This window comes from Suncus etruscus, chromosome 3 (assembly GCF_024139225.1).
Source record: "Suncus etruscus isolate mSunEtr1 chromosome 3, mSunEtr1.pri.cur, whole genome shotgun sequence".
Lineage (NCBI taxonomy): Eukaryota > Metazoa > Chordata > Mammalia > Eulipotyphla > Soricidae > Suncus > Suncus etruscus.
The window spans coordinates 114,423,489-114,437,736 of NC_064850.1; the positions used below are offsets into that span (position 1 = coordinate 114,423,489).

A 14,248-nucleotide genomic window follows, 5' to 3' on the forward strand; every position below is an offset into this window, starting at 1 on the left:
TCTAAGTTCTCTTCATTCACATCCAAGACTGTCTTGGTTATCAAGAGAACTCTGAGAAGTAAAAGCTAATTCTTGGGGGGAAAAGGCTTATTACACAATGACACAGTGCTGGACAGAGAAAGGGGAACCAGGCACCGTCCATCCTCCACACCCACCATCACTATCATGAGAACTCCAAAATGTGCACTTTTCCGGCGAACACTTCTGTTCACCTTGACCAGCCAAGAAACACATCGGGACCTTTTGGACCCACTGAAATCCAGGGGCCAGAGGGAGGGGATAGGCGGAAAGGACATTTGCTTTGCATTTAGCTGACTCAGGTTCAATCTCTGGCTTCCCACATATGGTCCCCTGAGCAACATCCAAAAATGTAATGGACCAAAATATTTATTTTATTAAATAAAATTCAATTTAATTGAGAGGATTTTGGGCCACACCCAGTGAGACGCACAGGGGTTTTACTCCTGGCTATGCACTCAGAAATCGTTCCTGGCTTGGGGGACCATATGGGACGCCAGGGGATCGAACCGCGATCCATCCTAGGCTAGCGCGGGCAAGGCAGATGCCTTACTACTTGTGCCACCACTCCGGGCCCTCAATTTAATTTTGATGGAACCCAAAAATTTAAAAAGAAGAAAAAAGAAATGTTTTTTATAAAAGACGTAATCAGTGTGTGTATGTGTGTATATGTGTGGAGAAAGAGAGAGAAAAAAAGAGAGAGAAAGAGAGCACGCAACAGATCCGATCCTGCTCCACTGTAGTCAGACAGGGGCCAGAGCCACAGTGGCAGAAGCAAAGTCACACACACTGGACTAGAGCCCTTTGTCAGCATAATTCTAAAACAAGGTGGAAGGGTGGCTGCACAGAAAGGGACCAGCCTTGCATGTCCTTGCATGGTCCTGGGTTGCGGGGAGAGGGTGGGTATATGTCCACTTTTATTTATATTTTTGTTAACTAAAGCCAAGAGTGCTCAGGGGACCATACTCAAGGCTCCCACATCTAACCCTCTTTCTTGAGAATTTCTTTCTCTTCTAGTTTTGCCGCTAACTAGAACCAAGTCGTTAGTTAGAAAACAGGAAGGAAAGAACATCTGAGATCACAGATAATCACTTCTTTTTTTTTTTTTTTTTTTTTTTTTTAACTCTTGAATCCTCTTTCCTCAGACCAAAAGGCTGAAAATGAAAGATCCAGAATATTCTTAAATGCTGTTGGAAATTTCTTCTCTGGAGACTCCACCAAGTAGCAGCAGACTAAATGGAAAAACCAGCAGCGTCGCTCCAATGAACAACAGAAAAAGGGGTTCCTCCCACATGAGACTTTAAAACAACAAACATAAGAGACACTAAGGCCTTGGCCTTGTACACAGCAGACCAGGTTCGATTCCTGGCTCTCCATTGGGTTCTCTAAGCCCTGTCAGGAATGATATACCTGAGTCAGTCCTGTACACAGAACTAGGAGTCAGTCCTGAGCATCGCTGAGTGCATCAAAGAATTCAAGTGTTCTCAAACCCCCTTTCTCAGCCTCTTGCATCCAATGCAGAAGCAAGTGCCATGGGGACAGTCCAGATCCAGCTTCCTCCACTCAGACAGGTGCCCCCAGTTGACTCCTTGAGCACAACCCCCAGGCAAGGAGCACAGAGGTGCCCAGTAGGCAGTGGGAGTCCACCAAAACTCAGGAGTACCTCTCCACAGCAGAGCCCAGAACAGACAAGCCTCACTTCCTCTCGCCCACAAACTTGTTTGTCAGGCTGGACAACCTCAGGGAGAGGTCTGCGTTACCAGACTCAGGAACCCGGACTGGAGAGACCGAACCAAACCGTCCTCTCTGGCCCCATCTCCTCTACCCACCCCCCACCCCCAAGTCCAAGCCCTCCAATGCCCCCACCTCCCCGGCCCTCCCTCATATGACACTTCTTCCATTCGGGCCAGAGCAACCTCTGCTGGCATCAAGCCTTTGTCTGAAAAGCCTCAATTTCTCCCTACAAACCTGCAGAACAAAGTTTTAGCCTCTACTTCTGGCAGGCTTGGTTACAAGTCACAAACCAGCACCCAGTTCTACAGAAGGTGGCATTGAGACAGAGAGAGAGAAAGCTAGCAAGGACTCTAAGGTCACACGGCAAGTCACCTTGGTTCCAAGGACCATGCTGCAGGATCACTGTGCCTAGGCTTGGGCCACCTCTGACCTGATCTTCAAAATGAACACCTTCTCACTGTGAGACAAAGGACTGTCTGCCACACTGTGGGACCAGATAACTGACCTGTCAGCCAGTCCTCAGCTCTCCCCAACCCTCTAGTGGGGTCCCAACAAGTCACAGGCTGGGTGGTGAGAAGCCGGTGCAAATGTTTCTCCAACAGAGATGAGAACCACAGTAGTTGCTGAGTCTCAAAGTGCCATTAGCCAGAGACAGGAAAAGGGACAGACTATAGCACAGGCCAGGCACACGGAGTCTCTGGTGCAGTGCCTGGAGTAGCGCCAGGTGTAGCCCTTGAGCAGCAGCAAAGATCTCCCTTCCCATAAATGAATCTATTAGAAAAAGGAAGCCAGAGCGATAGCATAGCTGGGAGGAAGTTTGCCTTGCAGGCAGCAGACACAGGTTCAATCCCTGGCTTCCCATAAGGTCCAATGAGCCTGCCATGAGTAACCCAAGTGCCGCCAGGTGTGACCCATAAGCAAAGCAAGACAAAACCAAAAACAGAAAAGAAAGAGAACATACACATTCACAACGCCCACTGGTCCCTACTCACAAATCCACAATGGGCCAGAGCTGGACCAGAGGAAATCTCAGGCCTCATCTCATCACCATCTCCTCCTAGCCAGAATTTCCCCCATCATCCAACCTGCATGCAATGAGGGCTTAGGGCTCACTCTTGAAAGAGCTGGAAAGGATCAAGTATGAAGCCTGGACTGGACCTGGTGTGCCATGTGCCAGGCAAGTGCCCTACCTGCAGTGCCATGGCTCCCACAACTCCCCAGCCCTGTGTATTATCTCCTCCCTCCATTCACAGAAGCCGAAATAGCAGGAACTCAGGATCAGGCCAAAGCCACAGTGTCTGGGCTACCAGACCAGCTTCAGAAGCAGATCAAAGCCTGGAATTAAGAGCCGCATTTCTTTCTGCAGGGCCAGGGACACAGCACAGCAGGAAAGGGGCTTGCTTTGCACACACAAACCCTGTTCTACTACACACGGTGCCCTGAGCACAGCCAGGACTGAGCCAGCAGTGACCCTGAGCACCCAGGAGAGTTGAACCCAGATTGAATTCAGTAGAGCTCAATCTTCCTGCAATTGTGCCATCTGGGTTTTCCTTCCCTTACTCAGGCTGGACTGATCTACGAAGACCACCTGGATTCAAACCCAAAGAGTGTTCGTGAGTACAGCCTGGGCTGATTTCCTTTCGCCACATGCCTGCCCCAGGGTCAGCCACTGCCAGAAGAGGGGCATCTGACCCACTTGGCAGCCCAGGGCAGACGCACCCTTGGGGGAGAAATGACAGTCACCCAGCAAGTATTAAGTGGGTGCAAGAGGAACATCCTTCCATCCTGCTGCAGACACACAGGGAGGAGATTCAAGTTCAACCAGGGAGGCAGGCAGCGAGGTTTGAGCCCCATGATGCAGGGGAGGGGCGGGCGCAGAAAAGGAAGTCGGCAGTGCCAATGCTGCCCTGGCCCGTCCAGACATCACGCTCCAGGGTGATTAAAGAAGCCACCGTGATTCCTGTTTGCTGGACCAGTCGAGTTCATCTGGCCTGACCAGAACCACAGTGTCCCAGAACCAGGAACATGTCACTTCTTTTTCTTTTTACATCTGAATGCTGAAGGTCTAATGTCTAAGAAGCCAGAGACCTGTTTTGCTGGATGGTTGGTTTTTGAGCCTAACCCATTGATGCACAGGTTTTTGTTTGTTTTTTGGGAGGGGAGAGGGGGGCAAACCAGGTGGTGCTCAGGGGTTACTCCTGGCTATTTGCTCAGAAGTCAAGTCACTCCTGGCAGGCTCAGGAAACCATATGGGATGCCAGGATTCAAACCACCATCCATCCTGGATCGGCTGCAATCAAGGCAAATGCCCTACCACTGTGCTATCTCTCCAGCCCTGATGCTCAAGTTTTTAATAATTCTGGGCGTGTTGAAAATGTAACAGCCAGAGTTGGGTTTCATGTTGGGGGATTTGTCCTGGCTTCAAGCTGTGGTCGAACCCCTACCCTACTCAGCTTCCTATTGGTGTGAATTTCCTACATATAGACGTCTAAAAAAATCGTCCCTACAAATGCTTTTAAAATGGTTGTTAAAAGGATCATAGTGGATAGTACAGTAAGGAGAGCCCTTGCCTTGCATATAGGCAACTAGTATTCGATCCTCAGCATTTCATATGGACCTGCAAAGAATAGTTCTTGAGTATAGAGCCAGTATTGCTTACTGTGGCCCCCTAAAAAAAAAAAAAAAAAAGAAAGAAAGAAAAAAAAAAAAACAAGAAAAGGAGCCAGAGCAATAACACACAGGTATGTTGTTTGCTTTGCACTCGGCTGACCCAGGTTGGATCCCTGGCATCCATATGGTTCCCTGAGCCCACCAGGAGTGATTTCTGAGTGCAAAGCCAGGAAAACTTTGTGTACCGCCAGGTGTGGGGGGAAAAAAAGGAAGAAGAAAAAAAGAAAAACCCGCCTGGGATTATTATTGGGCAAGTGATAATACAGCAGGTAGGGCACTTGCCTTGCACACAGGCAACCCAAGTTCAATCCCTGGCATCCCATATAGCCCCCTGCCCTACCAAGAGTGTCCCCTGATCCAGAGCCAGGAATTCAGTCTGGAGTAGCACTAGGTATGGCTCAAAAACAACAAGTCTCAAATAAGGCAGGAACACAAAGCAACAGCACAGCAAGGAGAGCATTTGCCTTGCATGCAGCCAACCAGGGTTCAATCCTCAGCATCCCATATGGTTCCCTGAGCACCACCAGGAGTGATCTCTGAGCAAAAGAAACAAAAGAAAACCAAAAATGTCTCAAATTACACGAGTGTAAAAAGTAAAATGAACCCTACAAAAGGAATGGGAAAGAATAAGGAGGAAAGAAAAGGAGCTGAATGGAGGAAATCAAGAGACAGGAAGAGAAACTATCTCGGAGTAGAAATCTACCTGAGCATCACCCAGAAACCAGCCCACACCACCACATATCTCCGGAGCACTCCACTGTACTGGCATCACCATATCAGAGGCCTCCCCATCGCCATCCCAGGGGACTCCCATGCTCTCAGGTATAAGCCACCAGCCCCACAAAGAGAGACAGTAAAAGATATCTATCCCCACTGGGTCAGGAGCTGCACTCACATTCCAGACACCCCAAGACTCAGCATCATCACTTCCCCTAGCACTAGACCGCATTCACAATCCCTATTATTGTGGTTATGCACCCTGAGGCAGACAGATTGGTTCATAATCCAGCTCCTGCTGCCTCCCAGGGCCAGAACCTGGCTCGCTTCAGCTTCCCAGGTTACCTGAGCGCAGGAGACAGGGTCAATCACCACTCACAGCTTCACACGAACTGCCACGAATGCTCTATGAGCAAAAAGCAAACAGGAAATGTGTAGTACAAGTTAGTCACTATTATTTGTTGGGGGGGGGGGGGCGAGATGAAGGGAGGATGGGCCACAGCCAGTGATGCTCAGGCAGTTATTCCAGGCTCTGTACTGGGGAATCACTCAAAGGAACCAAAAGCACCTAGCTCGGTCCTGACTACATTGCTGTCTAGAACACCTGAGCCATCACTCACGTGCACAAACCTGGTGAGTACAACGAGGAAAGATGTGCGAGGACCACACAACTAAGCATGTGACCCCCAAAACTATGCATCATCAACAGCAGCAGGAGGGGCTGAGAAAAAAATCAGAGTACGATTTACAAAGTGAAAAAGGAACATAAGGGGCTGGAGTGATGATAGCACAGCGAGTAGGACGTTATCCTGAGTTAACCTTGTGTGCCACCGAGTGTGGCCAAAAACCAAACCAAAACAAAGCAAAAATAAGGAACGTAATAGCCAGAAATATTGTACAAGGGTCAAGGCACTGGCCTTAAGCATGCTGACCCAAGTTCAATCCCCCACACACACTAACTGGAATGATCCCTGAGCACCAAACCAGGAATAAACCCTGAGCACTGCCAGGTATGGCCCAAAACAAAAGTTTTAAAAATAAAGTAAAATTTAAATTTAAAAAAGGAACCCAATACTGGCAAAATATCCAAGATATCTACTAATCAGATTTAAAATCTACAAATTTCTAAAGACTCACTGCCCCAAAAACCTCAAATAAAACCAGCTTACAGTTTGTTTCCCTTTTTCAGTTTCCTTTTCTGCCACCCAAGCAGCGCTCAGGGAACACTCCAGCTACTGGCCTAGCTGCCTCCACTCTCCTCGAAAGGATGTGGGAGATGCCCCAGGCCCAACATGGTTTTCGGGTTCACCAGTCTTCAGCCAGCAACATTAGTCAGGGTCGCATACAGTGCAGGGGACAGACAGGCCCAAACACAGAATGTGGCCTATGCAATCTCCCCAGACCAAGACAGCTTTAAACAAGGTGTAGATGGTCAGGGTGGGGATGGGTGGGAGGCAAGCAGAAACACATAGTGCAATGATTTCAGAGTGAAAATGCAAACTTCCAATGTTTCAAACGTGACAAGACACCATAAGCTCCTAACTACGATGACATGCAAACACTCTACTACTCACAGAGCCAACATACAAACCACTCACACAGTCCAATACACCAAAACTCCATTCACAGTCCAACATACCAACACTCCACTCACAGGGTTCCAACACAAAAACTCACCACTCACAACCTACTGTACAAACACATCCTCCCTCCCTCCAGCACCAACACTTAATACTCTGCAACCCACAGCCTCAGTCTCTTACAGGCAGATTTCTGTTAACCCCATGGTGAGACACACTTGATCCTCCTTAATTCCCAATCCTTCCTGAGACACAGAACAGAAACCATGAGGGAGACAGTGGCTCTTGAGCCAGACTTCAAACACGCTACTGTTCTGGAAGCATGTCCAGGACACTTGGGTCTCTGCAGAGGGAGGGACAGAGGCCACTCTTGAACCATCCTAGTCTGGCCAGCTTTGCCACCTGCTTTTGCTCCTGCAAACCTCCTCAGCAAAGGTCTGAACCGGCCTTTTAGCAGGGAGGCCTTTCTGCTGCTAAACAGTGAACAGGGATATTTGGAAAAGAGACCACAGCAAAAGAGATCACCTCTAGGCTCTGTCACTGCTGGCATCTTGGAAACCAAAGCCAAGCCATGATCTCTTCCTCTAGGTCAGGCCCCAGCGAGAGTCTAAGTTTACAGCCACATTTCTGGGGATTCAGGGACCCCAGAGATTCAGGGATCCCAGAGTTTCAGAGACCCCAGAGATTTAGGGATCCCAGAGATTCAGGGATGGGCTTCATGCCTTTCAGCCTCCGTGACCAGAACACTCCAGCATCATCTTCCCAAGACCCCCTGTGCTTTGATTAGTTAATTCATGATTTCAAGGGATTCTAACACATTCCATCCCATTCAGGCTTTTATGCTCCTCCAGGCCACTGGCAGTGATAGAGCCAAAAAAAAAATAAATAAAACAAAACCTCAACTCAGGGCAATTAAATACCTTTCCAGGCTAGACCCTGGACCTCAGACCCCAACTGCCTGCCCCTTTTCCAGGCAAGCAAAGGACTCTGCTACTGAAACAGCCAGCTGCCATGTAGACAGTGTGGGCAGTGTGGCATTGAGTCTAAACACTTATTCCAAATTTTCAGGGTGTGAGACACCATTTGGCCCAGCGAGCAACTTTATTCATGGAATATGACCATACTCCCCACCCTTACTAATGAGAACACATACACCTATCCCTGGTGCCGCTGTCCTGATGGGGCGGACACCCTCACAGAACCTCTGTCTGCACTCTTATGCTCTCCTGACTCCTCAGCAGTATAAGAAACTTCATACCTGGGTGGCCGGAGTGACAGTACAGCAAGGAAGGATGCTTTCCTCACACACAGCTGACTCAGGTTCAACCCCTAGATTCCCCTGTGGTCCCTGAACACTGTCAGGAGTAATTCCTGCGTGTGGAGTGAGGAGTAACTCCCAAGCACCACTGAGTGTGACCCCAAAACAGAAAAAAGAACTTCACACTATGGGGCCAAACCACTAGCACAGTGGGGAGGATGCTAGCAAGGCATGCAAGGCAAGCACCCAACCAGGGTTTCATCTCCAGCATCCTATATGGTTCCCCAAGCATTGCCAGAAGGAATTCCTGAGTGCAGAGCCAGGAGTAATCCCTGTGCATCAGAAAGTGTGGCCCAAAAACGAAAGAAGGAAAAAAAAAATTTCACATATGCCCTGCATCATCTACAAAAGTTAATGATGCTCCCTGCCCATCTACCCCCACCCAAAGTTAGAAATTGAGCAGAAGGCAAGTGGCCAAAGAAGCCCCAGAGGAGAGGCAGGGCAAAGGTAGTGAGCTTGACTGGGGTCCAGCAGATGAGTAAACAAGCAAGGTGGGGTTGCTGGGGGGAGAGGGGGGGTTCATTCCTGGAAGCGTTCCCTAGCCACCCAAAGACCAGCTGCAGGAGTAATCTGAACTCTGACCATGTGGATGCTCGTCCCAGGACCAGGCTGAGTGACAGCAAGTCAGCATCCTGCAGAGCCCAACCACTCCTCACACAGGCCAAGATTCCCGGGGATGTGCCCTGGCACATGTGCTGCCATGTGCTGCCATAGCAGTAGTGGAGGATTTCAGGTCAGGGAAACACTGTAAGATCCTTCTCTTTTCCTTTTGTTTTTGTTTTGGGACAACACCCAGTTGTGCTCAGAGGTTATTTCTGGATCTGGGTTCAGGGACCCCAATGATCAAACCTGCAAGACAAGTGCCCTACCCACTGTACTCTCTCTCTGGCTAGCCCTTGAACAACATTTCTAAATAGCATTGTTCTGTGCCCTCTAAACTCTAAAGGAGAAACACCTGCACCAGGGTAAGAAGAAGAGCACTCCTTCAAAGTTAAGCTGATCACCACAAAAAAAAAAAAAAAAAAAAAAAAACCACCTCCAATTGACAAACACCTGACACCCATTAGCAATCTATCCTAAAGGTGGGCTAGAGACAGAACAACCAGTGAGGCACAAAAAGGCATCAGAAACCCTGATTCTCTGAGTAGTGCTCACTGAGGTACTCGCATGGCTCTACTCATGGTCCCAGGTTGGAGGTCAAAGCACCAGCCATCACAACACATATATAAGCCTCTTTCTCACATGCCAGGGTATCTTCCCAAGTACTAAGCAGACTCCCACCCTCTTCTGGGTGTCCAGAACAGTCCTACACTCTTGTTCTTAATCTAATTACAGATGGGAAGAGAAGTTTGCCAGGATAGTGAGTTAGGAAGTGTCTAACATTCTCAGGCCTGACTGCTGGGCTGGAATCATTGGCAAGACCAAGAACCATGAGTTAGACCGATGAAGTTGGATCACCAGCACCTGCATTACTTGGGGAGAATGAAACTGGAATTAATAGAGAACTGAGTGGGAGAGATCAGTATCTGCCACAGATTCCCTCCTTCTTGCACCTAAGACCCAGCAGCCATGAAGAAGTTAACAGAATCCGTTACTGAACAACATTGGTCCATACCAGCGTCTCAGCAGGCGCCTGAGGGCCCCCTGAGATTCCTAGGATATCCAGGGTCCTGGGAAGTGGTGAGAATTACGGAAATCGGGGAAGGGATAGTACAAGAGTTGGAGACGATGGGCAAGACAGGGAGGTCACAGGAGAAGAGGCTGGGGGGACAGGTCCCTCCACAACCTCCAAGGTCTATCAGGCTTGCAGCAACTGACCCCAGATAAAACCGCATTTCCGGGCCCCCTCTAGCCCAGCTGCTCTGCTCTCCTCGTCCTGCCCCAGGCTTGCAGGCCCTATGCTCTCCAGTGTGTGTGCTATCCCATCCGCCAGGGGTCCACAAAGCCTCAACCTTACTGACAGCTCTGTACTCCACACCAGCCAGCTGCTGTTTCTAGGACATTACACTGTCCCTGAACTCAGTTTCTTAACCTGTGTCCATTAACCATTTATTCCTTCAAGAATGCAGCACAATATGACTGTCTTGTCTGTATCTGACCTCGATTCAATCCCCAGCATCCCATCAGGTCCCCTAAGTACCAAGGGATGCCTGAGCACAGAGCCAGGATTAAGTCCCAAACACTGCTGGGTGTGTCCCAGAAAAAAAGAGATGAAAAAGTTAAACACAGGAACTGGAGACAATATAGGGAAAGGAAAGCTAAGGTGCTTGTTTTAGAGCTTGTTTTACATGGGGTTAACTCAAGTTGGATCCCCAGCACCACTAATGGTTCCCGAAGGGAAAGGTTCCTTGAGCATTAAGTCAGGATAAATTGAGTACAATTGGGTGTGGACCAAAAAACAAGGCAAAAAAAAGAAGTTAGTATAGTGCTGACTGAAGCTCAAAACATGCCCCCAAGACTGGACCAAACTGAAGTCCAGGACAATAAACTCCAGTACACGAGTCTCGTCCTGCCTCCCTGGGTCTCTGATTCTCCATCTTCTTGTTTACCAAACTGCAGCTGCTAAGTAGCTACTGATTGTACACAGCTGAATCCAGCCTTTGGCTCCTAAAGAACAGCCTCCAACTTCTTGAAATACCATTAGATTGGGGGGTGGGAGAAAGGTAGCACATACGGTAGGGCATTTTGCCTTGCATGCAGCCAGCCAATGTTCAATCTCTGACATCCCATATGGTGCCGCAAGCCTGCCAGGAGTGATTCCTGAGCACAGAGCCAGGAGCAAGCCCTGAGAACGGTTGGGTATGGCCCAAATACAACAGCAACAACAATAATAAAAACATCATTTATGAAACGCTCAAAGCATCAAGTCATCAACATTACACAAATTCAACAAGTACTTAGCACGGGCAGAAGGCGGCATCTTACAATTACAAGCAACAAGCAATGTGAACACACAGTTCTGAACATGCACAGAACATCATTTCTGCAACAGGCAGCCTAACACATCTGAAACTAGAAGCAACGTGACCTAGATGAGTGTTGTTCCGGCTGCGGCTCCTCCCCCAGCTTGGCCCTTCCTTGTCTCCCTGGCCCCAACATTACGGAAAGGCTCAACTGGTTCAGCCAACCATGGACCAAGGCTGCAATTTCAAATGACTTAAACGATTTCTACATACTGCCGAGCCTTACAGATGCCTCCAGAAGTAGGACAAGAGAAAATGAAGACAAAAGGATTAAGACCGCCGTGAGCTGTCCAGGGAAGGGAAACCTGGAGTCCTTCGAAGCACTTCAGAGAAGAGTCCTTGAGAGGAACAAGAAGCCAGTGAGATGCAGTGAACAGGCCACACCAACTTTCTCACATGCCAGAAAGTACAGGAGCTAAAGCTGATTTTTTTCCTTGCTTTCTTGGAAAGAAACTTATCATTAATTAACATTAATTAAACATTAAAGGGGCCAGGGGTTTGGATTGTTTCGTATGGCACTCTTCAATAAGATTTAAAATTATGGGGCCCGGAGAGATAGCACAGCAGCGTTTGCCTTGCAAGCAGCCAATCCAGGACCAAAGGTGGTTGGTTCAAATCCCAGTGTCCCATATGGTCCCCCGTGCCTGCCAGGAGCTATTTCTGAGCAGACAGCCAGGAGTAACCCCTGAGCAATGCCAGGTGTGGCCCAAAAACCAAAAAAAAAAAAAAAAAAAAAGATTTAAATTTATGTTGCTTGTGATTTAAAAACAAGAGTCAAAGAAGGGGGCCAGAGTGATAGCACAGCAGATAAGGTATTTTGCCTTGCACGCTGCCAACCCATATTCAATCCCCAGAGTCCCATTTGGTCCTCGGAGGTTGTCAGTAGTAAGCCCGGAGCACCACCGAGTGTCATCGCCCCCCCCCCACCAAAAAAAAAAAAATTCAAGAGACATAAGATAATTTCAGAGAAATCTTGTCCTGGAAAGGAGGAATCACAGCTGCCCAGATGTGGCATGAGTACTTGTCCGTGGAAGCGTGAACAGGAGGCCTCGGAGGGAATGCGTGGAAGCTCTGCCACCTGCCTATTTCTGTGCCAAAGCCTTGGTCCAGAGGGCACAGCTTAGCAAGCAGGGGGGAAAGGCACAGACACACACACAGGCACACATAGGCCAGGCACTCCCAGCACACCCACCTTCTCAATGCCAACTCACTGGCAACCCATTAACCAAATAAGCCCCAGCATTACATCACCCACAGTCCCACACAACCCAAGTCACTGCTCTGTTCACATTTTACAAAACCAAAGAGGTCACAGCACCTAAATAAAGGAAGCCCTGGCCACTGGCCAGAGGAGTGGAATAAGTAGCTGACCTGCCTCCAAAATTACAGGGTAGGGCACCCTCCATCCTCCCCATTAAAATATTCCAATTCATTCATTAAATAAGTCGTTGCGACCACAGACACTATGCTGGGTATGTCCAGCACGATTGCAGCGTTGGGAATGCAAAGTGCAAGGGTGGTGGGGGCGGCCAGGAGGGATCCGGGATCTTTTTCCCAGAAGTAATGACACCAGCAAGGGCTCAGGAGTAAATTCTTTAAAGGAGGAGACTAAAGTTAAAAAAACAAAAAGCCAGAGATGAGATAAAGACCCTCATTAAGGTGCGTCTGCCGCTGTCTGGACAAGCCTCTGTCTAGGGCAGAGGGCACAGAGAGGGCTGGCAGGTGCACCCAGCGCTGCCACTGTTCCTGCCTTCTCCAGTCCCCGCATCCGCGCCAACCCAGCCCAACACGGAGTCGGAGTCGTCGCGGATTTCTCCAGCAGCCAGGTCGTCTGAGCTTTTCGAAGTGGACAACAGGGGCGGGAGGCAGCGAGCTGGGCAGGGCGGAATCCTGGCGCAAGGGCCGGCTTTGGCTGCGGCCCCGGGGCAGGCAGGCGGTGTCCCCTCATCCTTGCAAGATGCAATCTTTGAACCCTTGTAGGCGCGCGGGCGGAGAGCAGGAATGCGCCCCCTCCCCAACCAAGCTATGCAAAAGCAAGCCAGGTGGCCCTTCTGGGTTTGGGCGCGTTGCAATGGCCCAGGAATCAAGCTGTCAGAGAAGGGCAGGAAATGACAAGGTCCAGGTGCGGGTTAGGGGACTCCGGACGGATTCTACAGCCAAAGAATTTCCCCGGCCGAGTTCTTTGGAGAGATCACAAGTCACGACTAGTCAAACTTCTGTCTGTGCACGCGTTGGCAGTGCAGCTCGCGGGTGCAATAATATAGACAGGGACCGCGGAACGAAGACTCCGCGGAGAGTCCGGGCAAGGGCCCCTCTTTTCACTCTCGGGACGCGCGCTCTGCGCACAGCTCCAGGCTCCAGCAGCCAGGCGGGACAAAAAAGGGGGGGGGGGCAAAACAGACCCGAGAGAGAAGAGGCATCCCAGGCCTCCGCCTGCTCCCAAAGGGATCTCCCGTTCCTCTTCCAGCTGCCGGGGCCCGCCCGCCCGCCCGCCCGTCTCCACCCGAGAGAGGCTCCCCCACGGCCTCGCGCGCCCCGCTGCCCACGGCGCTCGCTTACTCTTGGTGGCCGCGATGAGGTTCTTGCCGTCCTTGATGAGCTCCTTGATGAACTTGTTGGTCCTCTCGAGCTCCGCTTCGTGCGCGCGGATCCGCTCGCGGAACCACGGGCTGTCCAGGTAGCAGTCGCTGAACTCCAAGGGCTGCAGCCCCATGACCGAGGGCTGGCTCGCAGGGGCGCACGGGGCGCGCCTGGCACCGTCAGCGGGCGGGCGTCCGAGCCGGGCTGCGGGGGCGGCCGCCAGGTGCGGGCTGGAAGCCCCGGAGACGCTCGCTTCCAAGCAGGCGCGGGTGCCTCGGAGCCCAGCGGAGCCCAGCGGAGCGCGCCGAGCTAGCCGGGTGCCCGCCCGCCGAGCAGCTCAGCCCGCGCGGCACGGCACGGCACGGCACGGCGCCCCGACCCCGGCAGTCCCCGCGCGCCGGCCCGGCCCGGCCGCCCCGCCACGCCACTCCCCGCCCCGGGCGCCGCCCCGGCTTTTCCCCCTCCGCCTTCTCCCCTTCCTCCTTCCTCCTCTCCTTCCTCCCCTTCCCGGCCCCGGACGCCTCTTTCTCGCCTTCTCCGCGCGCGCTGGCCCCTCCTCTTCCTTCCGAGGCCTCCCGGCGCCCGAACTTCGTCCCGCGTCGCCCCTCCCCTCGCCTTCCCTCTGCAATTGGGGGTGACTCATCCGGCGCAGCTGAGCTCCCCGGGAT

At 50.9% G+C, this 14,248-nt stretch overlaps 1 protein-coding gene across 1 annotated transcript in view; it reads right to left on the bottom strand.

Annotated features, from left to right (window-relative positions):
• ARHGAP10 (Rho GTPase activating protein 10) overlaps positions 1-13,745 on the bottom strand; it is a 212,455-nt gene extending 198,710 nt beyond the window's left edge. The window contains exon 1 of the mRNA XM_049770194.1: positions 13,560-13,745. Within this exon, the coding sequence (XP_049626151.1) occupies positions 13,560-13,713 (154 nt within the window). The 5' untranslated portion in view covers positions 13,714-13,745. The remainder of the gene's footprint in view (positions 1-13,559) is intronic.
• Positions 13,746-14,248: the final 503 nt, after the last annotated feature.